General features: G+C 44.4%; 1 protein-coding gene and 1 non-coding gene across 2 annotated transcripts; one reads left to right on the forward strand and one right to left on the reverse strand.

Annotated features, from left to right (window-relative positions):
• Window positions 1-1,384: 1,384 nt before the first annotated feature.
• On the reverse strand, window positions 1,385-9,085 carry LOC109754044 (probable thimet oligopeptidase). Its single transcript, XM_020312970.3, has 20 exons — window positions 8,797-9,085; window positions 8,416-8,537; window positions 7,890-8,053; window positions 7,131-7,221; window positions 6,505-6,684; window positions 6,196-6,273; window positions 5,932-6,012; window positions 5,446-5,538; window positions 5,164-5,244; window positions 4,901-5,063; window positions 4,701-4,821; window positions 4,048-4,120; window positions 3,676-3,783; window positions 3,374-3,471; window positions 3,231-3,276; window positions 2,763-2,859; window positions 2,084-2,157; window positions 1,906-2,010; window positions 1,741-1,821; window positions 1,385-1,656 (listed from the first exon to the last, which is right to left on the reverse strand). Exons 1-20 carry the CDS (start codon window positions 8,915-8,917, stop codon window positions 1,546-1,548), a joined length of 2,088 nt encoding a protein of 695 aa, XP_020168559.1. The 5' UTR covers window positions 8,918-9,085; the 3' UTR covers window positions 1,385-1,545.
• A 258-nt stretch (window positions 9,086-9,343) lies between these two features.
• Window positions 9,344-9,539, forward strand: LOC120962266 (U2 spliceosomal RNA). Its single transcript, XR_005753106.1, has one exon. It is a non-coding gene; the product is annotated as a U2 spliceosomal RNA (small nuclear RNA).
• The last annotated feature ends 17,554 nt before the right edge of the window (window positions 9,540-27,093 follow it).

The raw sequence follows: 27,093 nt of genomic DNA on the forward strand, positions 1-27,093 counted from the left end.
AATACCAAAAAGGTTGTTTCAAAAGGTTGGATTAACTTGTCCATATTCTTTTGGCAATGTGACGAGCATAAACGGAAGTAACAGATAGCCAAGTGTGACATTTTGTGTAGGCCAAAGGATTAAGGGGTTTGGGGATTGAGACCCTCGAAATTAAGAACAAGTGCTTACTCAGTAAATGGTTGTACAAGTTGCTAACAGGGGAAGGTGTTTGGCAGGAGTTAGTCTGAAGCAAACATCTTCATTCCAAGACGTTGTCTCAAGTGTTGGCAAAACACCTGTTTTGAAAAGGCTTGATGAAGGTTAAGTCCACGTTCTTTAAAAGAGGATTTTTCTCGGTCGACGATGGTCGAACTACGTGTTTTTAGGAGACACCTGGCTTGAATATACTCCTATAGTGCTTCAATACCCGTGTCTTTGTTTTATTTTTGAATTTTCACCCGAGTCTTTATCATATTGTGCCACGGAAAGGGGCCTCAACCATTTCTGTTCTTGGGGCGGGCCCGTTGAACATTCAGTTTCGTAGGGCATTGACAAAGATAAGTGGATTATGCGGCTTCACTTAGTAAATAGGTTGGTGTCAATCGACCTAACACGGTAACGTGATAATTTGGCAAAACACAACTGACAAGGATGCAAAAAATGTTATTTTTCTGACTAGCAGAAAACAAATCATCATTTTTTTCCTTCTTCTCTGTTTGCCATCCTTTTGTGGCATACAATCAATATACTCCCTCTGTCTGATAATGTAAGATGTTTTTTGACACTAGGGACGGAGGGAGTAGCATATAATCTGCTATTGCCAACCAGTATAACAAATTTATCCGGAATCTGCTATCGCCTATTAGTATAACAAATTTATCTGAAAATTGACTTAGCCAAGGTTCATCCGAAATTGAGTATATATTAGAAATGAATTCTCCAACATTTGATTCCCTACTAACAAAGGACCTTTTGGTATGCTTGAAAGGAATTATCACCCTAAAGCTGTTGACATGCCATAGCACGTGAATAATGTATGTCATCCAACATCGACAACCTTGTTGCTCTATTTCCTTCCTACCCGGTTTGCCTTTGAAATATCAATCACTTTATTTGAAATTACAAGATAAAATCTATGATCATGTCTGTTTAAATGAGAGTTATCTTGTGTGCATGCTACACATTTCCTTCAAACTATCCACCTTGATGCTGCAAGGCTTTAAAGTGAAAGCTGCTAAGACATGCTTCATGCACCAACATAATCCAGGCTCATCGTTCACGCTCCCTTGCCACATAAAGAAACTAGTGATAGCTCCGCAGAAAACAAAGGAAAAAAAACTAGTGATAGACACTAAAAAGTATTACGCCACAAAGTTGAAATCCTGAGTAGGTCAGTGCGCGGAAATAACTATTCCAAGAGAGCTTGGCACAAATTTACATTGACCATTAACCAGATCTGCAATCAAGTAACAAACTGTCACTCTGAAACCAACGGTAATCATTCATCCCGGAAAAAAAAGTAACTCAACGGTAATCAAACTTCATGGGCTAGTGCTACACGATCTTTCACAAAGCGTTCCTTGTTCTGCTCTGAATGAAAGGCTGCAGCGACGGTTCTCTTCCTAAGTAGTCAGTTATGATCTCAAGAGGACCTTTCGAGCCTCCTGGAGCCAATACCTGAAATGAATGCAAAAGCGTTTGTGAACAACATGAATATACCATCAAACAACACGCCTAGAAGAGCATCATTTCATTTAATACCTTATTTCTAAACCTCAACCCTGCATGCTGATTTAGCAAGTCGTCTTTAAATTTCGTCGCGAATAGATCAGCAGCAAACACCTGCATGCACAAATCTAAATCATTCTCTATCATTTCAGAACATATGATGAAGTAACAAGCCTCTAGAGTAGTGTTTGCTCAGACCTCGCTCCATATGTAACTGTAGCACACAGCATCATAGCCAACAGCAATACGAGGAAAGCATGAAGCTGGGCTGGTCCCTTCTAACAAAGGTATCCCCAGTATAACCTGAAAATAAGAGCATTTCACCCTCAGTGGTCATAAGTAATGTAAAAGTGAATCAAAATCGTTTAGAATGTACCTTTGGATGAAGATCTTTGATCAATTCATCGATGTCCACATTCTCGCTTGTATGTATTATCTGATCAACAAGGCCTGTTAAAACCAAACGTGCAGATCAAAACTAGTGAACAAGAAGGCTACCCTACAGTATACTCCCTCCGTCCGGAAATACTTGTCGGAGAAATGCATAAAAATTAATGTATCTAGAACTAAAATACATCTAGATACACCCATTCCTCCGACGAGTATTTCCGGACGGAGGGAGTATAATACTCCCTCCATCCCGAATTAGTTGCCTTAGATTTGTCTAGATACGGATGTATCTAGACAAACAAATGTAAGACAACCTGTCGTAATCAATGAAACAACAAGAAGGCTACTAGGTTGGTGGTGACTGCTGAATTAACAAGTAACAGTGAGAAAATGTTTACTTTTCAGAGAATAGGTGGAAAAAAAGGAAATTGGACTGGATTTATGATGTTCAAATAGCAGAATGCCTAATGGGTGCAAAATTAGAACATATTGTTACTCGACTCAAGAAGGATAGGTGACAGGGACAATGAAATGTCAGAGAAGTCCTGGTGATATTAACAAAATGTATCGGTATCTCGCTATTTTGTAGGAGTATCAGAGCTAGACAGTATTTTCAGGGCGATTATTCTCATTCCCCATGCTTACAGAATATAAAAATGACTCACACAAAAGGATCTCTTGCTTCAGTTTCAGGCCAGCAAACATGTCACGCCTTCTTTTCAGTGACTGGCAAGCTTCAGTACTGACAGACTTTGTGATGTCCTACAATGATGAGAACAGAAGGCTTCAAGTACTAGTTGGCACAAGCTTCGACAGATTAACAAGAACTTGTTAAAGTTTTTTTTTTTTGGTTCGTCATCAAATTCGCTTTTTCCAAAAAGAAGTCATAACTACCAGCTCATATACTATTTTTTTTACATTAGGATTCTTGAGTCATGCAAAGAAGCAAACATTGTTTCTTATCTATGAATTCGGTAGCTGTAGTTCCATTGCCTAGAATAACTCAATTGCCTTAATATTTCATACAGGTTACACACTAGAACCGGTTCTTTTACGTTTTTATTCTTGTTTCTGGCAATACATAGTTTGAAGATAGTTTCAGTACAAAAACATCAAGTACTGGTTTTCATCACCTGATAGAAGCCGGACATCATTTTCAGGGAAATGCTCTCGTAACACCTGTGATGACAATGTTATGTTTACATGCAAGAAATGGCATCTTCCAAAATTATACAGAAGTGTTGGCATGTTACTGACGAAAAAGAAATATGCCAACCAGTTCTCGAGTAACAGGCTTGGAATTTCAGCAAAGTCCCCCTCCAGACGGAGACTTGAAAATCTAGAAAAGGTGGCCCTGTTCGATATATGATGAACCTGCAGGATATTGAAACAATTAGTACAGTGACTTTTATTTAATATTGAACATATGAGTAGATAAATTGTCAATCAGGTATTGATCAGAGCCATCTTTCTCCTCTCAAAGGAAAATTTAAAGACACTTCACTGTGACGATTTGAATATTTCTGGTTTAAGAATTTGACTGGGAAAATATGCGAGGAAAAGTTGAGGTTAGTCTACCACGTGACTGAATTCATGAAATATCCTCACAACTTCGGGGAACCGCAGCAATGCTGAATTCCCATCAAACTCTTTCGGACATTGAGATAATAAGACTGCAACCGGAACCTGTCACAAAAAATACCGAATTAACATAATGAAATAATTCATCCTTGAAGTAGACTCCAGGTGTACTTTCCGTTGATTATAGGTATTTCAGACATCATTAGAAAAACCAGCCTGTAACAGTTCAACTGCCCAAAGTGTTTAATTAACTATGCTACAGTAAGAAAAATCACATTACAAGGTTGACTCACAATCCTTTCAAACTAGTGAGCAGACAAGAAATCACGTTGAAATTACAATATCAAATATACAGATTTTCTGAGTTACCTTACGTGAACCATTAGAACACATGCATCCATTCTGAAGTGCCACAACACAGGTGTGGTCATATTTTCCTTCCCTGTAAAGGGAAAAAAACGCAAGTTAGCGATTAAAACCTTGTTTGCTGGACAAGTTCATGTGGAAGTGCATGTGCTTTTGACTTGTGTGTCTTATGCTGCGTTATCAGTTCATTATTTCTTGCATGGGCTTTCAATCTATATTTGTTGAGATAATTTTTCTCTTGAAAATGTATGTCTGAAACCTAGGACAATTGGTCTCCCTCGGTTGCACATCTATGATAAACCATGCAATAGATATATAAGACAGGAAGCAGCTTTCCCCAATATTTCTAAAATGAGAAATTGCCGGACAACTTTTAGTGTCTGTATTCAATTAAACTTTATAAAATAGCATCCTGAGGCCACTAAATTTATTACGACTCCCATGGGCGGAGCCACACCAAGATATGGGTTTACAGATGTACACCCACTAATTTTGGCTCTCACTGTGAGAATGTGTAGCTGCAAGCTTAATGAAAGCATTTAGCACATATTAGTCTTTAATTAACCAAGATAACACTAATCTTCATCTCTGTACACCCATTCCTCTAAACCTGACTCCGCCACTGACAACTCCACCACTAAGCATAGAAAACAAACCTGGAAAAGATATCAAGAAAAAAGTAACCCAAAAGATCACTTGAACTTGCATCCCAAACAGAGAAGAGACGAACTGTATCATGCCAAACCTCCACATCCTTAATTTCTTCAAATCGTAGTGCTGCCAAAGAAAACATGGGAAATGTGCTAATATATTTAATGGATAGTTGTGTTGTAGTGTTTAATGGGTAAAATCCTACCAAATAGATCCTGGAACATCTTCAGCATTCCTGATATGACCAGCTTAACAGGGAAATATCGTTTAATTTCACCAATGTCAAGATCAACCTTGTGCTGTTCGCCTCTTTTCATGTAGTATAGTAAATCTTCCATGCCAAATTGAGCATCTCCTTCCTCCTTCATCTGAAATTAGAAGACCGGGAAAGGGATTCAACTGATTAATTAAAAGAGCATGATCAGTGACAAAAATAGAATAGGCCCAAAAAGAGAGCCTTGTACAAACCTTCAGTTCTTTGAGTACGGTCAGCTCTCTGTTAGCTAGATCACTTAACTGTTCTGACATTTCCTCCAAAAATTCCAACACCTGTAGCGGAAAACCCTTTAGAACATGTGGGGTTAACTTGGTGGTATACACAGATGCAAGTGAACATGAGAAGAGATGCCTAAAACGCCATCTTGTTGGCAAGCTCAGTAGCTCAGACTTGGCATGGAAGAATGCATTCACTAGGCACAGTTAGCTTATCTGTACACTTTCAAGCAGATTTAACAACAGGAAAGCACAAACCTTCCTCGATGTCATTGGCATTCTTGGTTCAATAGCAAAATCAGAATAGTTGGAGTACCCAAGCAATCTCGCAAGCCTGTGTCTTATCTGAACCTGAATATAAAAAACTGTAAGTTGTCAGTTCCATGGCTCCAGCCTAGAATGAAATTATGCGCAATAGATGAACTTATACCCATTTTCGATCATTCAATGGTTATTTCAAGCATTTTTAGTAAGTCTAGATATCAGCACCCTCCTTCACATTCCCCACCGGGATAGCCTAAGAAGCTCACTATCAACTAATCAAGCATAACTAGTGCAATTACCACATGTTGAAAGAAAAATAAGGAAATTCCTATTTCAAAGAGCTAGAACGATGCAAGCCAAGACAATTAAGAAATGCAGTGTAGAACTGAATGATGCTGTGACCTATGAGATGAAGTAAAATTGGTAATCAAAAGATACCAGTTTATGAAGTTAAAGATGCAGTTGGACACATGGGGATACCAATTTTTCTAGGATGGCTACGTTCTGGTTTCCACCTTTCTGGCCATAAGCAACAGCGATCTGCTTCCTGGTAGAGCCAACCTTGGAAACAGTACAGAAACAAACAAACAAAATTAGCAGCTAGTGCATAGAACAAACATGGCTCTAGTGCAAAAAAAACCTATGTAAGTACTCCACAGAATATAGCATCAAGCCGCTAAGTAACCATTACAGTGACACCAACCAAATGTACAGGTGCATGATAAGCAGAAATGTGGAACTGACCTTGCAATGCTCAAGAATCGGAGTGACATAGTAACCTGTCAACAGAACCTTGCGCTTTCCATCTGTTTCTTCCAGATCCTGAGTTAAACGGTAATAGTTAAACATAATCAGGAAGAAATGCCATGATTGTTCTTTGTCTTCACTTCACACTTTCGTCCAACCATGAAGACAGAAAATGGTAAACATATTATTTCAACATCCCAAAGTCTGCATGTCATACTTCCAAAAGGTGCACTCATATAAGCACAATGTTGGAAGCGTGAAGCATGATGTTGAACCCTCTGAAAAGTTTTACCTTCCCTAGCTCACCTTTAAGAACTCAAGAGGCATTCCAGCTAACTCTTCCTCGCTTAATAGAAGAAATTTGGTGAAATCATTCATGTTTTGAATATACTTCAAATTTAAGTCATCGATGAGAGATTTCAACTTCTCCATTTCTTTCTTCTTGGTTTGAGTTAGTTTTGCTCCGTTGCGTTCAAACTCTCTTACCTGTCACCATAATGAGAGAAGTCAGCAATCGCATACTAACTGGGTCAAGCAGTTAGCCACACTGCCTGTATGCAGGCACTATATAGTGTCTATCCTTAAAAGGAATCATAATTAGCCAGTTGTATAATTTAACTTCAGCTTTGATCTAACATCAACAAAGAACTGAGATTAGTCCTGTGTGCCAGCAATAATTGCAGAGATTAAATTGAGTAGTTGCAACAGCACATAAGATGAATAGATGCAATGAGTATCTAACAAGAATACTCAAAGTATAAGCTGTCCATCAACAATACTCAGAAAAACATCGACAAAATTGATCCTAACAAGAAGATAGACATCATTCAGAGTCTTGGAGATGACCCCACAAATATAAATATGCAGATGCCAGTCAGAACACAAGATTATGTATGAGGCTAGTTTCACATGTAGTGTCACGAATATTGTACCAGGTACTGGACAAATCTTGTTGCTTCCGGACCTATTCTTTCACCTCTCTCCGTGAAAGCTTTTACAACACGGTACACATCCTCACGCTGCCTGGTCACCTTGCAGGAAATAACAGGATTCTTACACTAGGGGTTCAACAGTAATATACTAATATATTGGATTAAAAAGGTGAATAACAGGGAATTCAGTTTCTTTTAAGAACGTTCATTTCTAGTCATATATCTCCATATGACTTATACAACGGCGAAAAGGTTGGACTACTGGGACGATATTTGTATATTAGAGATGCTCACTGAGCTGGGCAAACAGTTTGAGTATCATCGCTTCATAGACATCATGTTGACAACCAGCATGCATAATTTCCCAGGTTTTTTTTTTTAGCAAAAGAGAGGCTACCCTCTCAGATTTTCATTATAGAAAACCATATGTCTTAAGACACTACTACAAACAGGAAATAAAAGTCACGACCATTACAGACCAGGAGGGATGACGGCCCCAACGAGCCACCATTGGTACTGATCATGCAAGATCAAAAGAACCCCAAAAGGTCAGCACAGCTGGAAACCCTTCATGGGTACAAAATATTGGCAGAAAGTCTAGAGTCTAAGCCCATCAGGGGGGAGATAACGACCACCTAACTCTATCAGCTGCATAATTTCCCGTTGTTTTGAATAGTAAATAAATGCCTGTTTGGGAAACGTATAATGACCCAGAGTTATGTCCAACAAGTGATATAATAAAACCAAGTAACAATGCACCTGCACAGCAGAAAGTGGGAATCCAATCGCTTCTCTGCTTCAGCACTTGCCCTGCATATATCCTCAGATGGTGACACCATCCTTGGGAGCACACAAGCTTGAACCAGAGGAAACTGCTGAGCATCTAATTCTGCCAACGGTGCAATTGCATTAGCGAAGTTGACCTGCAACGAAACACATCATGTAGCCAGCAATAACAGGGTGATGTTTTTTGAGTACATAATGTATGAATATCAAGCTTGCATCCAGCAAGACTTAGGTTATTTTATTTTATCTGCATAGGCACCTATGTATCTACGAGACATGGCGCAATAACGACATGATGCCTACTCATGTATGACAATCAGGTTGTGTGCACGGGATGGAAATAAAAAACAATGCCAAGTCTTTGACATTAAAGTGGCATTCCATAAAACAGGTTGCTGACAAAAATGAACGCCTGGCCTTTTGACATTAAAGCTGCATTCCATAAAACAGCCTGCTGATAAAAATGCAGTGGCACCACATTGGTGCATTGCATACTTACCTTATCTAGGGGAACTGCGGCCACGGCATCATATGTTTCCTTCGACTTGGCAATAATCCGGTCAGCCAATCTCTTGATCTCAGCTGCTGAGAGGTTGACCTGCACACTAAACCCTGGAAGCTCTGCAACCAACCAAGACATTAACTACTCAGAAACCACACAGTAAAATATCCATGTCACTATAAGAGCCGAATTCCCCCAAGCAGAATCTCCTAAGTCCCAGGCGTCGATTTCGCACAGCAAAATGGCGACATAAACACAGACATATGCTGCATTGCGGTGCAATCGAACAGAAACGCCGTAGGTCTGCGCGGCTCGAGCAACACCAAAGCATCTACACGGGCTCGTATTCAAAATCCCCGAGGGTTTCGCGGTGCTCACCTTGCCGCTTCCTCCGGCGGTGGGCGGCGACGGCGGAGAAGGCGAGGTTGAGGCCGACGGCGACGAGCGCCGCGGCGCCGGCCACGGCTACAACGCGCCTCTCCTTCCTCCGGGGAGACATCCGGCGGGGGCTCCGCTTCTAGAAGGTTCTTGGGAAGGAAGGGGGCGAAGCAGCTGAGCGAGGGAAGAGATGAGAGAGAGAGGGACGTTTCGGTGGCGGAATGGGCGAGACCCCGACGCGAGCGAGCGGAGGTCACGAGGGGATTCGACGCGGCCGTTGGATCCCGCGTCGACGGCTGGATTCACTGCACGTTTTGTTTTCTTGGGCGGCGTAGACTGAACCGAGGCAGGCCTCGGCAAAAAGGCCAGGCCAGGCCCGGTTGTGGATACCGCCGTTCAGGCCCACGCAAGAGGCAGGCGCTCCGCGTGCGCGGGACGGCGAGAGGCAAGCAAGCAGCTTGTTTCGTTTAGTACCACCTCGCCGAGCGAGGAGGGGACGGAGGGCGCTGGGGATACAAATAGAGGGGCAGGGCAGCACCTTGAACTCATACCTTTCTCGGCCTTTTGGCTAAGATCAAGTGTAGTATCTGTTCTTATCAGTTTAATATCTGATATGTGGGGTACACCCCACAACGATATTAAATTAATTTTTTATGGGAGAGGGCCCACTACAGTGGCTTGCTACTGGGGTCCCTCAGGTGTCGCCCGTGTCTTGCACTACCGCATGGGCTGGCGCACCCCAACAAAATCAATTCAATGTTTCTAGCATGTTAACCCGACTGGGGTGAGCAACGATCATTTGGTTTTGTATATAGGGACTGGGCACTGTAGCGTTGGGTCCAATTTCTTGATCCCAAACAGCATACAAGAAGCTGGCGTTCATGATCGTTGGGCACACCGCGCACACTAATGCCGATAAGACAAGAATGATTGTCAATTTCTTCTAGATATTCATGTGGTGAAAAAAGGTTTCTGGGTTTATCCCTTTGTTGGTCGATTGGTTGATCCCTGAGATCGATCGCTATTGATTTTCTAGTTTTTTAGCTGACTCGGGACCTTTCATAGAAAACCGAGTACGAGCAACGGTCGGGTCTGCTGCCCCTTCCTTCTCAGCGTACAGCTGCAGATTGGATAAAAAAATGTGGCAACATGTGAACCCAAACCTGACACTAACTCTTATGTATTGCTACTGTTTCCATGCAATGGCTTACTCACAGAAAAGAGAAAAAGCATATTACAACCTTAAACTTGCCACTTGGTTTAAGAATAACCCGATGCTCTGTTTGGATGTAGACATTGAAGGGCTTGGCATTGAATTGGCTTGAATGCCAAATATTCAAGACATTGATATTGAGCTTCAATGCCAATTTCGGTGTTTGGATGCTCATGTATTTGGCTTGTGGAATCCAAGAAAAAAAAAACAATTCCAATTCTTGTTTGGATGGTCAAGTGCTGAATTGCACATGTAAAAGGGTATGAAGTTTCATACTTTGTTGTACATGTTTTAAACTGAATTACACATGACATATGTATGTGTTTGAATGACCCATCATTCAATTTTTGTGCAAGTACGCCTATGATTGGACCAAAAAGAGGGGAGCATGTGCGTGAGGGATTGAAGAAGAATACATCAGCCGTTGGTCGTGCACTTGTGCTTGCAACAGACTCAGCTTCGTGCACCTGCTATCAAACGTAGAGGATGCACAAGCACACATCAACCGACTCGAGCACATGCGCACACAACCTAGATGCGGTGGTGGGCATGCAGCGGTGGTGGGCATGCAGCGGCAGCGGCACCAGACGCAATGGTCTGCACGTTCTGGTCAGCGGCGAAGTCCACGTCTGCCAATTGGGCTCTTCTCATGGTGGAAGGGTTCCCGTCGCGGCTCGCCGGAGCAGCCCAGAACCAGCTGCCAGCGGAGGGAGCGAGCCAGTGAGGGATGCGGTCGGTGGCGGAGGTGCGGCCGCAGTGGCAGCCGAACGCGTCAGTCTTCAAGCTCGGGCCAGCGGCGGAGTCCGGCACCACCGTGACACTCGCAGGTGGCAAGTTTTACATGGATGTGCGGGGAAAGGGGGTGAAGGGAGTCTTGGCTGGGGCGACGGGCGAATATCAACGAAAACCGAGGTCGGAGCCTCTGAATTGGTTGGCGGAGAGTGCACATGAAAAGGGAACCGCTCGATATCGAACCTCAATTCCACGATCGAATGTCTTGCGCAACCAAACAGCGATATTCGGGCTACCGAATGCCAAAGTCAAAATCTGGCCCTCAATACCAACATCCAAACGCAGCGTCAACTTCAAAAACAGGTTATCTTACACCCTAAACTTCGCAATCCGTCCAACTTTCAACCCCATGCTTGCATTACCTCGCTTTTGGCCGCATTAACTGCTGACTCAGCACCGCCACATCCGCAGTTGACCCCTAATTACAGAAGGGACCCACGCCAAAAAACTATTCACTCTCACTGGACGGCAACAACAAACAAGCAGCCCCCCCCCCCGCGCGTGGCCATTCCTTGTCGGCCATAAAATAGCGTCCCTCCCCCGACCACTCGCCGTCGACCATTATCAAGCGGCGGTGGACGACAGCGCGTGGAACTTGCCAGAACGGTGCGATTAGAGCTCGTACCAATGGTGCCCGTGAGCCCATAACTTCACCTCCTTTATTCCTATTGGCGGCGGCCTTGAGCGCCATAGCCTCGCGGTTGAGCACTGTGTCTCGGATAAGGCGGAGGGAATGAAGGAGATGACACATCAGCGACAGGCGGGCGATGCATGGTTAACGTAGGTGGAGGAACTTTCCAGGGAGGTCCACATGGCTGCCCTGTACCGCTGGGGTGGAGTAGGAATCAATTCGGTGCCTTGTGTCACTGCCTCGCTGCGTCCAACTCCGACGAGGAATTGTTTTCGGAGTAGACAATAATGAGTTCCTCTGACGACCATGTCATGGTCTCTTCGCCACCGCGGACCTCCCTGACCACCCCACGGAAGAAGGTGACCACAGGAAAGACGATCCCGCGCGACAAACGCCAGCCCCATCGATGTTTTTCTCCAGCAAGCCCTCATGGACAAGATCTCCACGGATGGTACTGGCCTCGATGAGCTGGACAGGCCCGCGGTCCGGTGCTGGCGGAAGGACGTCGACCTTCCCGTACTGCGCCGTGTGTTCATAGCCTGAAAGCCAAACAGAGTGGCGTGGCACTTTCGTGTAAGTATCCCAAATAGTAATCACCCCAACGAAGAGTGGAGGAGGGTATTTATGAGTAACATTTCTGTCACACAGAAGCTGCCAAAGCTCTTACGTGAAGTAATTGCTTATGATATGCAGAAGCTGCTACTGTCCCAAGAAGAAAAATAAACCAAAATAGTAAATATGATGAGTTTGCAGCAGCGAGTGTAATAACTTGAAAGTAAAGAAGATAAATAAAACGGAAAGTAGAGATGTGTTTCATGCAATGGAGAGATTAGGCGCGGAGAGGGTTCAGTTCATGGTATACATCAACTATGCCAGTGCGACAGTCATACCAGTTATGATGACCCCATTTATAATCGTGAACCAAGCATACACGCATCATGCACGATCCCAAACGGTGACCTACGTTAATGTCACAACACAACTCTACGACACAAATTTAAACATAAATCTTTATATTACAAGTCAAGGTCACAAGGACTGATAATACATTAGTTATGAAAGCAAATATTATTTAAGTACAGACATAGTTAAACAAGTTTTGCCTTAAGAGTTAAGACTGAGCAAAACAACGACACTAGATCGAAAGGCAAGGCCTCCTGCTTGGGACCTCCGGACTACTTTTGGTCATCGGTCTCCAGGTAGTACGCACCATCGGGGTAACCTGTATCCGCGGTGCTACCAGCTGTTGCAGCAACCGGGTTGAATAAAAAGAGTAGCAAAGCAACAATCAGTACCCATCCAAAGTACTCACAAGACTTACATTAGATCTATACTAGATATACATCAGTATCAAACAAATGAGGCTATATCTTTGAACTAAACTGTAGAAATGCCAAAATAAGGGGGGAAACTCAAAGTAACAACTGTCCTTAGAGTATTTAACAAAAAACTACCACAATTCGTGGAACCGTGCCCACAAACTACCACTTTACAAATTTGTGCCGAAAACTACCATTTTCTCACTAATCCTTGACTAAAAACTACCAAGTCTGAAAAGAGCCCGATTTGGCTCTTCTAAACGTGTTTCTGACTAGTTGGGCCCACACATAAGCGGACTAAAAAAGCAATGGGGTCCCTAGTTTTTTTTCAAAAAAGCAATCCAGCCCTGTAGCCGGCCCCTGGCCGTGGCAGTGGCCAAGCCGTGGATGTGGCCAGCCATGGCCACCCTGTTGGGAACGTAGTAATTTCAAAATTTTCCTACGCACACGCAAGATCATGGTGATGCATAGCAACGAGAGCGGAGAGTGTTATCTACGTACCCTCGTAGACCGAAAGCGGAAGCGTTAGCACAACGCGGTTGATGTAGTCATACGTCTTCACGATCCGACCGGTCAAGTACCGAACGCACGACACCTCCGAGTTCAGCACACGTTCAGCCCGATGACGTCCCTCGAACTCCGATCCAGCCGAGTGTTGAGGGAGAGTTTCGTCAGCACGACGGCGTGGTGACGATGATGATGTTCTACCGACGCATGGCTTCACCTAAGCACCGCTACAGTATTATTGAGGTGGACTATGGTGGAGGGGGGCACCGCACACGGCTAAAAGATCAAATCAATTGTTGTGTCTTTGGGGTGCCCCCTGCCCCCGTATATAAAGGAGCAAGGGGGGGGGGGGAGGTGCGGCCGGCCAGGAGGAGGCGCGCCAGGAGGAGTCCTACTCCCACCGGGAGTAGGACTCCCTCCCTTCCCTGTTGGATTGGGAGAAGGGGGAAAAAGGAGGGAGAGAGGAAGGAAAGGGGGGCGCCGCCCCCCTCTCCTTGTCCTATTCGGACTAGAGGGGGAGCGGCGCGCGGCCCTGCCCTAGCCGCCTCTCCTCTTCTCCACTAAGGCCCACTATGGCCCATTAAGCCCCCGGGGGGTTCCGGTAACCCCTCGGCACTCCGGTAAAATCCCGATTTCACCCGGAACACTTCCGATATCCAAATATAGGCTTCCAATATATTAATCTTCATGTCTCGACCATTTCGAGACTCCTCGTCATGTCCGTGATCACATCCAGGACTCCGAACTACCTTCAGTACATCAAAACTCATAATATAACCGTCATCGAAACTTTAAGCGTGCGGACCCTACGGGTTCGAGAACTATGTAGACATGACCGAGACACGTCTCCGGTCAATAACCAATAGCGGAACCTGGATGCTCATATTGGCTCCCACATATTCTACGAAGATCTTTATCGGTCAGACCGCATAACAAAATACGTTGTTCCCTTTGTCATTGGTATGTTACTTGCCCGAGATTCGATCGTCGGTATCTCAATACCAAGTTCAATCTCGTTACCGGCAAGTCTCTTTACTCGTTCCGTAATACATAATCCCGCAACTAACTCATTAGTTGCAATGCTTGCAAGGCTTAAGTGATGTGCATTACCGAGTGGGCCCAGAGATACCTCTCCGACAATCAGAGTGACAAATCCTAATCTCGAAATACGCCAACCCAACAAGTACCTTCGGAGACACCTGTAGAGTACCTTTATAATCACCCAGTTACGTTGTGACGTTTGGTAGCACACAAAGTGTTCCTCCGGTAAACGGGAGTTGCATAATCTCAGTCATAGGAACATGTATAAGTCATGAAGAAAGCAATAGCAACATACTAAACGATCGAGTGCTAAGCTAACGGAATGGGTCAAGTCAATCACATCATTCTCCTAATGATGTGATCCCGTTAATCAAATGACAACCCACGTCTATGGCTAGGAAACATAACCATCTTTGATCAACGAGCTAGTCAAGTAGAGGCATACTAGTGACACTCTGTTTGTCTATGTATTCACACAAGTATTATGTTTCCGGTTAATACAATTCTAGCATGAATAATAAACATTTATCATGATATAAGGAAATAAATAATAACTTTATTATTGCCTCTAGGGCATATTTCCTTCAGTCTCCCACTTGCACTAGAGTCAATAATCTATATTACACAGTAATGATTCTAACACCCATGGAGTCTTGGTGCTGATCATGTTTTGCTCGTGGAAGAGGCTTAGTCAACGGGTCTGCAACATTCAGATCTGTATGTATCTTGAAAATTTCTATGTCTCCCACCTGGACTAGATCCCGGATGGAATTGAAGCGTCTCTTGATGTGCTTGGTTCTCTTGTGAAATCTGGATTCCTTCGCCAAGGCAATTGCACCAGTATTGTCACAAAAGATTTTCATTGGACCCGATGCACTAGGTATGACACCTAGATCGGATATGAACTCCTTCATCCAGACTCCTTCATTTGCTGCTTCCGAAGCAGCTATGTACTCCGCTTCACATGTAGATCCCGCCACAACGCTTTGTTTAGAACTGCACCAACTGACAGCTCCACCGTTCAATGTAAACACGTATCCGGTTTGCGATTTAGAATCGTCCGGATCAATGTCAAAGCTTGCATCGACATAACCATTTACGACTAGCTCTTTGTCACCTCCATAAACGAGAAACATATCCTTAGTCCTTTTCAGGTATTTCAGGATGTTCTTGACCACTGTCCAGTGATCCACTCCTGGATTACTTTGGTACCTCTCTGCTAAACTTATAGGAAGGCACACATCAGGTCTGGTACACAACATTGCATACATGATAGAGCCTATGGCTGAAGCATAGGGAACATCTTTCATCTTCTCTCTATCTTCTGCAGTGGTCGGGCATTGAGTCTTACTCAACTTCACACCTTGTAACACAGGCAAGAACCCTTTCTTTGCTTGATCCATTTTGAACTTCTTCAAAACTTTGTCAAGGTATGTGCTTTGTGAAAGTCCAATTAAGCGTCTTGATCTATCTCTATAGATCTTGATGCCCAATATATAAGCAGCTTCACCGAGGTCCTTCATTGAAAAACTCTTATTCAAGTATCCCTTTATGCTATCCAGAAATTCTATATCATTTCCAATGAACATGTCATCCACATATAATATCAGAAATGCTACAGAGCTCCCACTCACTTTCTTGTAAATACAGGCTTCGCCAAAAGTTTGTACAAAACCAAATGCTTTGATCACACTATCAAAGCGTTTATTCCAACTCCGAGAGGCTTGCACTAGTCCATAAATGGATCGCTGGAGCTTGCACACTTTGTTAGCTCCCTTTGGATCGACAAATCCTTCCGGTTGCATCATATACAACTCTTCTTCTAGAAATCCATTCAGGATGCAGTTTTTACATCCATTTGCCAAATTTCATAATCATAAAATGCGGCAATTGCTAACATGATTCGGACAGACTTAAGCTTCTCTACGGGTGAGAAGGTCTTATGGTAGTCAATCCCTTGAACTTGTCGAAAACCTTTCGCAACAAGTCGAGCTTTATAGACAGTAACATTACCGTCAGCGTCAGTCTTCTTCTTGAAGATCCATTTATTCTCAATGGCTTGCCGATCATCGGGCAAGTCAACCAAAGTCCACACTTTGTTCTCATACATGGATCCCATCTCAGATTTCATGGCCTCAAGCCATTTGCGGAATCTGGGCTCACCATCGCTTCTTCATAGTTCATAGGTTCGTCATGGTCTAGTAACATAACCTCCAGAACATGATTACCGTACCACTCTGGTGCGGATCTTACTCTGGTTGACCTACGAGGTTCAGTAACAACTTGATCTGAAGTTCCATGATCATCATCATTAACTTCCTTACTAATTGGTGTAGACATCACAGGAACCGGTTTCTGTGATGAACTACTTTCCAATAAGGGAGCAGGTACGGTTACCTCATCAAGTTCTACTTTCCTCCCACTCACTTCTTTCGAGAGAAACTCCTTCTCTAGAAAGGATCCATTCTTAGCAATGAATGTCTTGCCTTTGGATCTGTGATAGAAGGTGTACCCAACAGTCTCCTTTGGGTATCCTATGAAGACACATTTCTCCGATTTGGGTTCGAGCTTATCAGGTTGAAGCCTTTTCACATAAGCATCGCAGCCCCAGACTTTATGAAACGACAACTTTGGTTTCTTGCCAAACCACAGTTCATAAGGCATCGTCTCAACAGATTTCGATGGTGCCCTATTTAACGTGAATGCAGCCGTCTATAAAGCATAACCCCAAAATGATAGCGGTAAATCAGTAAGAGACATCATAGATCGCACCATATCTAGTAAAGTACGATTACGACGTTCGGACACACCATTATGCTATGGTGTTCCGGGTGGCGTGAGTTGCGAAACTATTCCGCATTGTTTCAAATGTAGACCAAACTCGTAACACAAATATTCTCCTCCACGATCAGATCGTAGAAACTTTATTTTCTTGTTACGATGATTTTCAACTTCACTCTGAAATTCTTTGAACTTTTCAAATGTTTCAGACTTATGTTTCATTAAGTAGATATACCCATATCTGCTTAAATCATCTGTAAAGATGAGAAAATAACGATACCCGCCGCGAGCCTCAATATTCACCGGACCACATACATTTGTATGTATGATTTCCAACAAATCTGTTGCTCGCTCCATAGTACCGGAGAACGGTGTTTTAGTCATCTTGCCCATTAGGCACGGTTCGCAAGTACCAAGCGATTCATAATCAAGTGGTTCCAAAAGTCCATCAGTATGGAGTTTCTTCATGCGCTTTATACCGATATGACCTAAACGGCAGTGCCACAAATAAGTTGCACTATCATTATCAACTCTGCATCTTTTGGCTTCAATATTATGAATATGTGTATCACTACTATCGAGATTCATCAAAAATAACCCCTCTTCAAGGGTGCATGACCATAAAATATATTACTCATATAAATAGAACAACCATTATTCTCTGATTTAAATGAATAACCGTCTCGCATCAAACAAGATCCAGATATAATGTTCATGCTCAACGCTGGCACCAAATAACAACTATTTAGGTCTAAAATAATCCCGAAGGTATATGTAGAGGTAGCATGCCGACCGCGATCACATCGACTTTGGAACCATTTCCCACGCGCATCGTCACCTCGTCCTTAGCCAATCTTCGCTTAATCCGTAATCCCTGTTTCGAGTTGCAAATATTAGCAACAGAACCAGTATCAAATACCCAGGTGCTACTGCGAGCATTAGTAAGGTACACATCAATAACATGTATATCACATATACCTTTGTTCACCTTGCCATCCTTCTTATCCGCCAAATACTTGGGGCAGTTCCGCTTTCAGTGACCAGTCTGCTTGCAGTAGAAGCACTCAGTCTCAGGCTTAGGTCCAGACTTGGGTTTCTTCTCTTGAGCAGCAACTTGTTTGCTGTTCTTCTTGAAGTTCCCCTTCTTCTTCCCTTTGCCCTTTTTCTTGAAACTGGTGGTCTTATTGACCATCAACACTTGATGCTCCTTCTTGATTTCTACCTCCGCAACCTTTAGAATTGCGAAGAGCTCGGGAATCGTCTTATCCATCCCTTGCATGTTATAGTTCATCACGAAGCTTTTGTAGCTTGGTGGCAGTGATTGAAGAATTCTGTCAATGACGCTATCATCCGGAAGATTAACTCCCAGTTGAATCAACTGATTATTATACCCTGACATTTTGAGTATATGCTCACTGACAGAACTATTCTCCTCCATCTTGCAGTTGTAGAACTTATTGGAGACTTCATATCTCTCAATCCGGGCATTAGCTTGAAATATTAACTTCAACTCCTGGAACATCTCATATGCTCCATGACGTTCAAAACGTCGTTGAAGACCCGGTTCTAAGCCGTAAAGCATGGCACACTGAACTATCGAGTAGTCATCAGCTTTGCTCTGCCAGACGTTCATAACATCTGGTGTTGCTCCTGCAGCAGGTCTGGCACCCAGCGGTGCTTCGAGGACGTAATTCTTCTGTGCAACAATGAGGATAATCCTCAAGTTACGGACCCAGTCCGTGTAATTGCTACCATCATCTTTCAACTTTGCTTTCTCAAGGAACGCATTAAAATTCGACGGAACAACAACACGGGCCATCTATCTACAATCAACATAGACAAGAAAAATACTATCAGGTACTAAGTTCATGATAAATTTAAGTTCAATTAATCATATTATTAAAGAACTCCCACTTAGATAGACATCCCTCTAATCCTCTAAGTGATCACGTGATCCAAATCAACTAAACCATGTCCGATCATCACGTGAGATGGAGTAGTTTCAATGGTGAGCATCACTATGTTGATCATATCTACTATATGATTCACGCTCGACCTTTCGGTCTCCGTGTTCCGAGGTCATATCTGTTATATGCTAGGCTCGTCAAGTTTAACCTGAGTATTCTGCGTGTGCAAAACTGGTTTGCACCAGTTGTAGATGGACGTAGAGCTTATCACACCCGACCATCACGTGGTGTCTGGGCACGACGAACTTTGGCAACGGTGCATACTCAGGGAGAACACTTTTATCTTGAAATTTAGTGAGAGATCATCTTATAATGCTACCGTCAATCAAAGCAAGATAAGATGCATAAAAGATAAACATCACATGCAATCAATATAAGTGATATGATATGGCCATCATCATCTTGTGCTTGTGATCTCCATCTCCGAAGCACCGTCATGATCACCATCGTCATCGGCGCGACACCTTGATCTCCATCGTAGCATCGTTGTCGTCTCGCCAATCTTATGCTTCTACGACTATCGCTACCGCTTAGTGATAAAGTAAAGCATTACAGGGCGATTGCATTGCATCAATAAAGCGATAACCATATGGCTCCTGCCAGTTGCCGATAACTCGGTTACAAAACATGATCATCTCATACAATAAAATTTAGCATCATGCCTTGACCATATCACATCACAACATGCCCTGCAAAAACAAGTTAGACGTCCTCTACTTTGTTGTTGCAAATTTTACGTGGCTGCTACGGGCCTAGCAAGAACCGTTCTTACCTACGCATCAAAACTTAGTTTGTCAAGTTGGTGTTGTTTTAACCTTCGCAAGACCGGGCGTAGCCACACTCGGTTCAACTAAAGTTGGAGAAACTGACACCCGCCAGCCACCTGTGTGCAAAGCACGTCGGTAGAACCAGTCTCGCGTAAGCGTATGCGTAATGTCGGTCCGGGCCGCTTCATCCAACAATACCGCCGAACCAAAGTATGACATGCTGGTAAGCAGTATGACTTATATCGCCCACAACTCACTTGTGTTCTACTCATGCATATAACATCTACGCATAAAACCTGGCTCTGATACCACTGTTGGGGAACGTAGTAATTTCAAAATTTTCCTACGCACACGCAAGATCATGGTGATGCATAGCAACGAGAGGGGAGAGTGTTATCTACGTACCCTCGTAGACCGAAAGTGGAAGCGTTAGCACAACGTGGTTGATGTAGTCGTACGTCTTCATGATCCAACCGATCAAGTACCGAACGCACGGCACCTCCGAGTTCAGCACACGTTCAGCCCGATGACGTCCCTCGAACTCCGATCCAGCCGAGTGTTGAGGGAGAGTTTCGTCAGCACGACGGCGTGGTGACGATGATGATGTTCTACCGACGCATGGCTTCACCTAAGCACCGCTACAGTATTATTGAGGTGGACTATGGTGGAGGGGGGCACCGCACACGGCTAAAAGATCAAATCAATTGTTGTGTCTTTGGGGTGCCCCCCTGCCCCTGTATATAAAGGAGCAAGGGGGGAGGTGCGGCCGGCCAAGAGGAGGCGCGCCAAGAGGAGTCCTACTCCCACCGGGAGTAGGACTCCCTCCCTTCCTTGTTGGATTAGGAGAAGGGGGAAAGAGGAGGGAGAGAGGAAGGAAAGGGGGCGCCGCCCCCCTCTCCTTGTCCTATTCGGACTAGAGGGGGAGGGGCGCGCGGCCCTGCCCTAGCCGCCTCTCCTCTTCTCCAGTAAGGCCCACTATGGCCCATTAAGCCCCCGGGGGGTTCCGGTAACCCCTCGGTACTCCGGTAAAATCCCGATTTCACCCGGAACACTTCCGATATCCAAATATAGGCTTCCAATATATCAATCTTCATGTCTCGACCATTTCGAGACTCCTCGTCATGTCCGTGATCACATCCGGGACTCCGAACTACCTTCGGTACATCAAAACTCATAATATAACCATCATCGAAACTTTAAGCGTGCGGACCCTACGGGTTCGAGAACTATGTAGACATGACCGAGACACGTCTCCGGTCAATAACCAATAGCGGAACCTGGATGCTCATATTGGCTCCCACATATTCTACGAAGATCTTTATCGGTCAGACCGCATAACAACATACGTTGTTCCCTTTGTCATTGGTATGTTACTTGCCCGAGATTCGATCGTCGGTATCTCAATACCTAGTTCAATCTCGTTACCGGCAAGTCTCTTTACTCGTCCCGTAATACATCATCTCGCAACTAACACATTAGTTGCAATGCTTGCAAGGCTTAAGTGATGTGCATTACCGAGTGGGCCCAGAGATACCTCTCCGACAATCAAAGTGACAAATCCTAATCTCGAAATACGCCAACCCAACAAGTACCTTCGGAGACACCTGTAGAGTACCTTTATAATCACCCAGTTACGTTGTGACGTTTGGTAGCACACAAAGTGTTCCTCCGGTAAACGGGAGTTGCATAATCTCATAGTCATAGGAACATGTATAAGTCATGAAGAAAGCAATAGCAACATACTAAACGATCGAGTGCTAAGCTAACGGAATGGGTCAAGTCAATCACATCATTCTCCTAATGATGTGATCCCGTTAATCAAATGACAACCCATGTCTATGGCTAGGAAACATAACCATCTTTGATCAACGAGCTAGTCAAGTAGAGGCATACTAATGACACCCTGTTTGTCTATGTATTCACATAATTATTATGTTTCCGGTTAATACAATTCTAGCATGAATAATAAACATTTATCATGATATAAGGAAATAAATAATAACTTTATTATTGCCTCTAGGGCATATTTCCTTCACGCCCGTGGCGGAGGTAGCCGTGAGCGGTGGCCAGCCAACACGCACGCAAGCCAGCCAGCCGGCCAGCAAATTCATGCTGATGCTGGGGCGCTACACGGCCAGCTTTGCTCCCAGCGGCGGCGCTGCATGCACGCTCGCGGCGACGGCGGCCAGCACGCGGCGGCGGCGGCGGCTGCTGCGCACGCACGCAAGGCCGCGACACACCAGCACGTCTGAGGCGGCTCCAGCCGGCCAGCAAGCGGCGGCTGCACGCACGCTCGCGGTGGCGGCGTCCAGCACGCGACGGTGGCTGCTGAGGCACGCCAGCACGACCGAGGCGGCTCCAGCCGGCGTGCTTGCGCCGCCGTCTCCAGTCCCGACCAGCGCCGGAGAGGTGCTTCGCCGGGGCGTCGCCATGGAGAAGAGCGCGGAGTGCACATGATATGTTCGAGGAAATGCCAGAGAGAGAGGAGGAGAAGGAGGAAGAAGATTGATGCTGACAGGTGGGCCCATCCTGTCAGAAAGGCGTTTAGAAGAGGCGAATCGGGCACTTTCCCGACATGGTAGTTTTTAGTCAAAGATTAGTCAAAAAGTGATAGTTTCGGCATAAATTTGTAAAGTGATAGTTTTTAGACACGGTTTCATGAAATGTGGTAATTTTTTGTTAACTACTCTTTTTTAAAGGCGACAACCTGACTTTATAAATGAAGTCAAACATGGCAAATCAAGCCATACAACCAAAGCATCTAGCAGTTCAAGATTCACGACCATACCACAATACACAACTACCAACAACAAAATGGCGCGCAAGCTACAAATAAACAAGTGAGACCAACAAAGGCAACAACTAAATCGGCGCTGATGACAACGAGGTAGTCAACTCTCGAATCTTGTTCTTATTGCAGCCGTGACACGCAGAGGCTGGGTTGCCAAATTCATCAAGGGTGGCGCCGAGTGGCCGGTAAATTCAAGGATGCAGACTGGATACCAGGATGCAAGCAAGAGATGCTCCTCCTCGCCGCACATGTAGGCGTTGAAGCAGAAGTTGGAGAGAGACCCAGACGTGGCCCTCTGCATGCACGGGTCAAACTTAGTGCATGCGTCGACGTAGCATCGACGTCGTCGGAGCACTGATCTAAGGAGACAAGGCAACTCAATCGATCTCCCATTAGCCATTACACTATTCAAGATATCAAAGAAACAAAAAACAAGATTGGATTTGTAGTTTAACCTATTCTTGTTTTTCTATTATATGGAAAAAAATTGTTGAATATGTTTGTCGTTCCAAGGAGGCGGTGCTTTGGGTTGCCGTCGGCGCCGAATATTTGGGTACTGTTGGCATTTTGTCTATTTTGAGCCAGCCCAATAATAATTTCAGAAATTTCTAATAAATCCTAAAGGCCCACGCAGCCCATTCGTGCAAGGCAAGAGGTGGAACCAAAGTTTAGTCCCACATTGCTAGTTTGGTGGGAGTTGGACCTCCTTATAAGGGAGGTTCTTTACCCACATGTATGAGCATCAGAACAAGAGGGACATTCACGCGAGCTCCTCCTCCGCCGCCCGCCTTGTCACGACGCGTCGCGCTGCGAGTTGCGGGAATGACTTCGGCTGCTGGTCCTTCACTTCGTTTCCCTCTCTTCGTTTCACCTCCCGTCGCTGCCCTCTCAACATCATCTTCCTCTCGCCACCGCTTGCAGCGTGCACCGTAGGTCGGGACAATAGGCCTCTGAAACCCCACCTCTTTGAGTCCTGTATGGGAGAAGGGTGATAAGGTTTTTAGGAAGCGCTCTGCGCGACTACTGACCGGTTCATCATGAACACTCCGGACACCGACGAACACTTCCCCAACAACGACTTCTTCCCCGACGTCGACAACCTCTTCAACGACATGGCTGGCAAGGACACCGACCCCAAGACCAGTGCTTCTACCGCTATTTCGTACGTCTTCGTGTTCTCTCTTATTATAACTAAATATTATACTGAACTTTATCCGGGAATCTTTCTAAAGAATCCATCTAGCAAAACGCAATTTGTCGATTTCAATCTAAGGTGCACCTTGCCTTTTTCAGGTAGCTTTGTTACACCTATTCAGCTAGGTGGGGCATTGGTCATAGCCGAAGTCAAAGGGAAAAAATAAGGTAATGAGATGATGGTGCCATCAAGAAGTTTTCGACGAACGTAGTAGCGGCCAAAAATGAAACTCTTGCATGAAAGACCGGATTTGACGCAAGATGAATGGCGTTGGGGTTTTTCAAATGAAACCCGCGATCAGAAAGTCACCAACGGAGCCATACAATCTATCTAGTAGTGTGCCATGGCACGGTACTCCGCTTCGGCAGTGGAAGGAGCAACTGTCTATTGCTTTTATCTCATCCAAGATAGTGTCTCGTCTCCCCATAAAATAGATAAGCCTGTAGTTGTGCACCTATCTGAAGGCCCAATCGGCATCAGTAGTTGCACGCAACTCTAAAGAAGACGATGACGGAAAAAAGGACGGCTCGAGAAAAGGTACCTCGAATATATCTAAGAATCCGATGAACTGCTGCAAAGTGAACTGACCGGGGGGCAGCCATGAAAGGCTGACTTTCTTAGGAAAAGCCATCTGGGCAAGAGATCGTCAGATAAACCAAACTGCCGACCTACTGTCTGTACTGCGTCGGATCAGATAATGGTGAGCCATCAGTCGGACGGAGTTTAACGTAAAGCTCCAAGGGAGTGTCATCAGTCTTCTCATCATTGAGTTGAGCTCGAGTGATCAAGTCATGACGTTATTTGATCTGAGATACCAAATATCCACGAGGAGAATGTGCGACCTCCAAGCCAAGAAAAGGCTTAGGGCGCGTCAGCGCCTTCATAGCAAATAATTGATGAAGGCGACACTTGATCAGCGACATGGTAACGGAGTAATCACCAGTCAGTTTGATATCATCAACATACAACAACAGAATAGCACGTCCTCGAGGATAAACTGATACGAACATGGCCGAATCATGATCACTCCGAGAAAACCCTGCCTGGATAACATAACCACGGTGCCGAACTTCAAAAACCGACGCTATCGGGGCTTGTTGAGACCATAGATCGCTTTGCGTAAAGGACAGACAAAGAAGAAGTTAGAAGGGCAGGTTCTCTTTCATCCGTCTTTTCTAGGTGCGCATCTCCATCTACTAAAAGTAGGGGTGGTTGCCATAGATAGATTGGGTCATTCGTAACCTGAGCAATAACCGATGCTACTACAACAATAACGGAAATAACCGATGCTACAGCAGAAACTACAGCTATACGTGGCGGCCCCACACGGAGCTTTGTTTAACAAGCATCACCCTTCCTTTCTTTTCAAATGCTTCCTCAGTCAATCAGCAGCTTATTCGATTCCTATTCTTATTAAACATCTGATATAGATGGTGGGAACAATGAAGCAGATTCTTCATCTGTAGGTTGCAATCCGTATGATTTCTGTTCTCGATCTCCTGCTTGTGTTTCACCTCGCACCTAAGCATCACGTTCCTAGGGACAGAGACATCTGCGCTCTAAGGCAATCATAGTACTACCAGCATGGTTACATCGTTCTGCGGGAAAGCTTCAACTTCAAAGTCACCTGATTTAGCACCAGCCAAAGGAGTAGGAACAACAGCTGGGGAAGCACCATTACCATCCATGTGATGCTTTGTGAACAGCCCCCTCTGTTCAATACCGATACCTGTCAGATTCCATAGCTGATGAATCTCTTTCTTTTTCCACTCTTTCCCCGTCACGCAAGACGCTTTTCTAGCACAAACCTAGTAGTTATTTGTCCTGCTGATCTTGGGTGAACTGATGACACTGATGCTCCAAGACCAAGAGTTTTCACAGCCAAAGCTATTGAAGCTGCTCCCTCCCATGAATCACAGCTTTCTGGACGCACTGCTTGAACACCATGGAGCAAGATAGAGAAAAAACTCCTATCCCAGTTGATCGAGCTGAACCCACCCACCGCCGGGCAGGTGCATCAGCCTCTTCTTTCTAGTTTTCGATAGGGCTACCCGCACTAGCCTCTGACCTCTACTCCAAAACCTGAACTTCACAGATCCGAAGCCTAAACCTTCACTACTTCCATCACTTCACAGAGCAGGTCTTGTTTTCAAACTTGCTTTCGGGTTAAGTGCAGAAAATCAATTCAATATTCCTGTCATTGAGGATATATTAGATGAGCTACATGGTGCACAACAATTTTCCAAACTTGATTTGGGATCAGGTTATCATCAGATAAGAATGAGAAGAGAAGACATTCATAAATTTTAGGACATATTTTTGTCATTATGAATAGTTAGTGATGCCATTTGGACTCACTAATGCACCTGCTATCTTCCAATCTTTAATGAATCATGTTTTTGCTCCGAAAATACCTTTTGGTATTCTTTGATGATATTCTGATATATAGCAAGACCAAACAAGCTCATCTCAAGCATCTAAAGTTAGTCCTGGACATTCTAAGGTCATAAAAACTATATGCTAAGATTAGCAAATGCAGTTTTCCTGTCCCTCAAGTGGAGTATTTAGGGCATGTTATCTAAGGATAGGGTCTATCTACAGACCCCCACAAAATAGTTGCCATCAAAGAATGGCCAGCACCTAAGACTATCACTCAGTTGAGGAGTTTTCTTGGTATGGCTGCAGAAAAAGAAGATTTGTCAAGAATTATGGGATCAATTCTAGGACACTTCATGACTGTCTAAAAAAAGATTCATTCCAGTGGTCAGATGCTCAAATTGAGGCCTTCACAACATTGAAGAATTGTCTGGTCACTGCCATTACCTACTTCTGCTTGGACTGACATCTCCCTGGATTTCTTTGAGGGTCTTCCCAAATCATTGGGCAAAGAAGTCATATTGTTGGTGGTGGACAGGTTCACTAAATATTCTCATTTCATTCCCCTTGCTCACCCTTATACAGTACAATCAGTCTCTCATGCTTTCATGGATAATGTTTTTAAGTGGAATGGATTGCCAAAGTCAATAGTCTCTGATAGAAACTGGATATTCACAAGTAACATGTGGCAGGCCTTCTTCAAAGCACTGCAAGTGAAATTGAGGTTTAGCTCTGCCTATCACCCACAATCAGATGGCCAGATAGAACGTGTGAATCAGTGTGTGGAAAATTACTTGCGTTGCATGGTTTTTCAGCAACCAAGGAAGTGGGCTAGTTTGGATCAAGCAAATGCCACTTGGGAGGATGCCGACTTCATCAAAGGTCTCTTTCCGGAGTTCTATACAACTCCTATTCGT

This window comes from Aegilops tauschii, chromosome 3 (genome assembly GCF_002575655.3).
Source record: "Aegilops tauschii subsp. strangulata cultivar AL8/78 chromosome 3, Aet v6.0, whole genome shotgun sequence".
NCBI classification, from domain to species: domain Eukaryota; kingdom Viridiplantae; phylum Streptophyta; class Magnoliopsida; order Poales; family Poaceae; genus Aegilops; species Aegilops tauschii.

Excerpts from the sequence above, each read along its gene's own strand:
- LOC109754044 (XM_020312970.3), bottom strand. The coding sequence starts at position 8,917 with ATGTCTCCCCGGAGGAAGGAGAGGCGCGTTGTAGCCGTGGCCGGCGCC. Across the intron at positions 6,274-6,504 it reads TGCCTCTTGAGTTCTTAAAG|GATCTGGAAGAAACAGATGG; the intron begins GTGAGCTAGGGA and ends CGTTTAACTCAG. Across the intron at positions 2,158-2,762 it reads GAAGCAAGAGATCCTTTTGT|GCCTTGTTGATCAGATAATA; the intron begins GTGAGTCATTTT and ends TGGTTTTAACAG.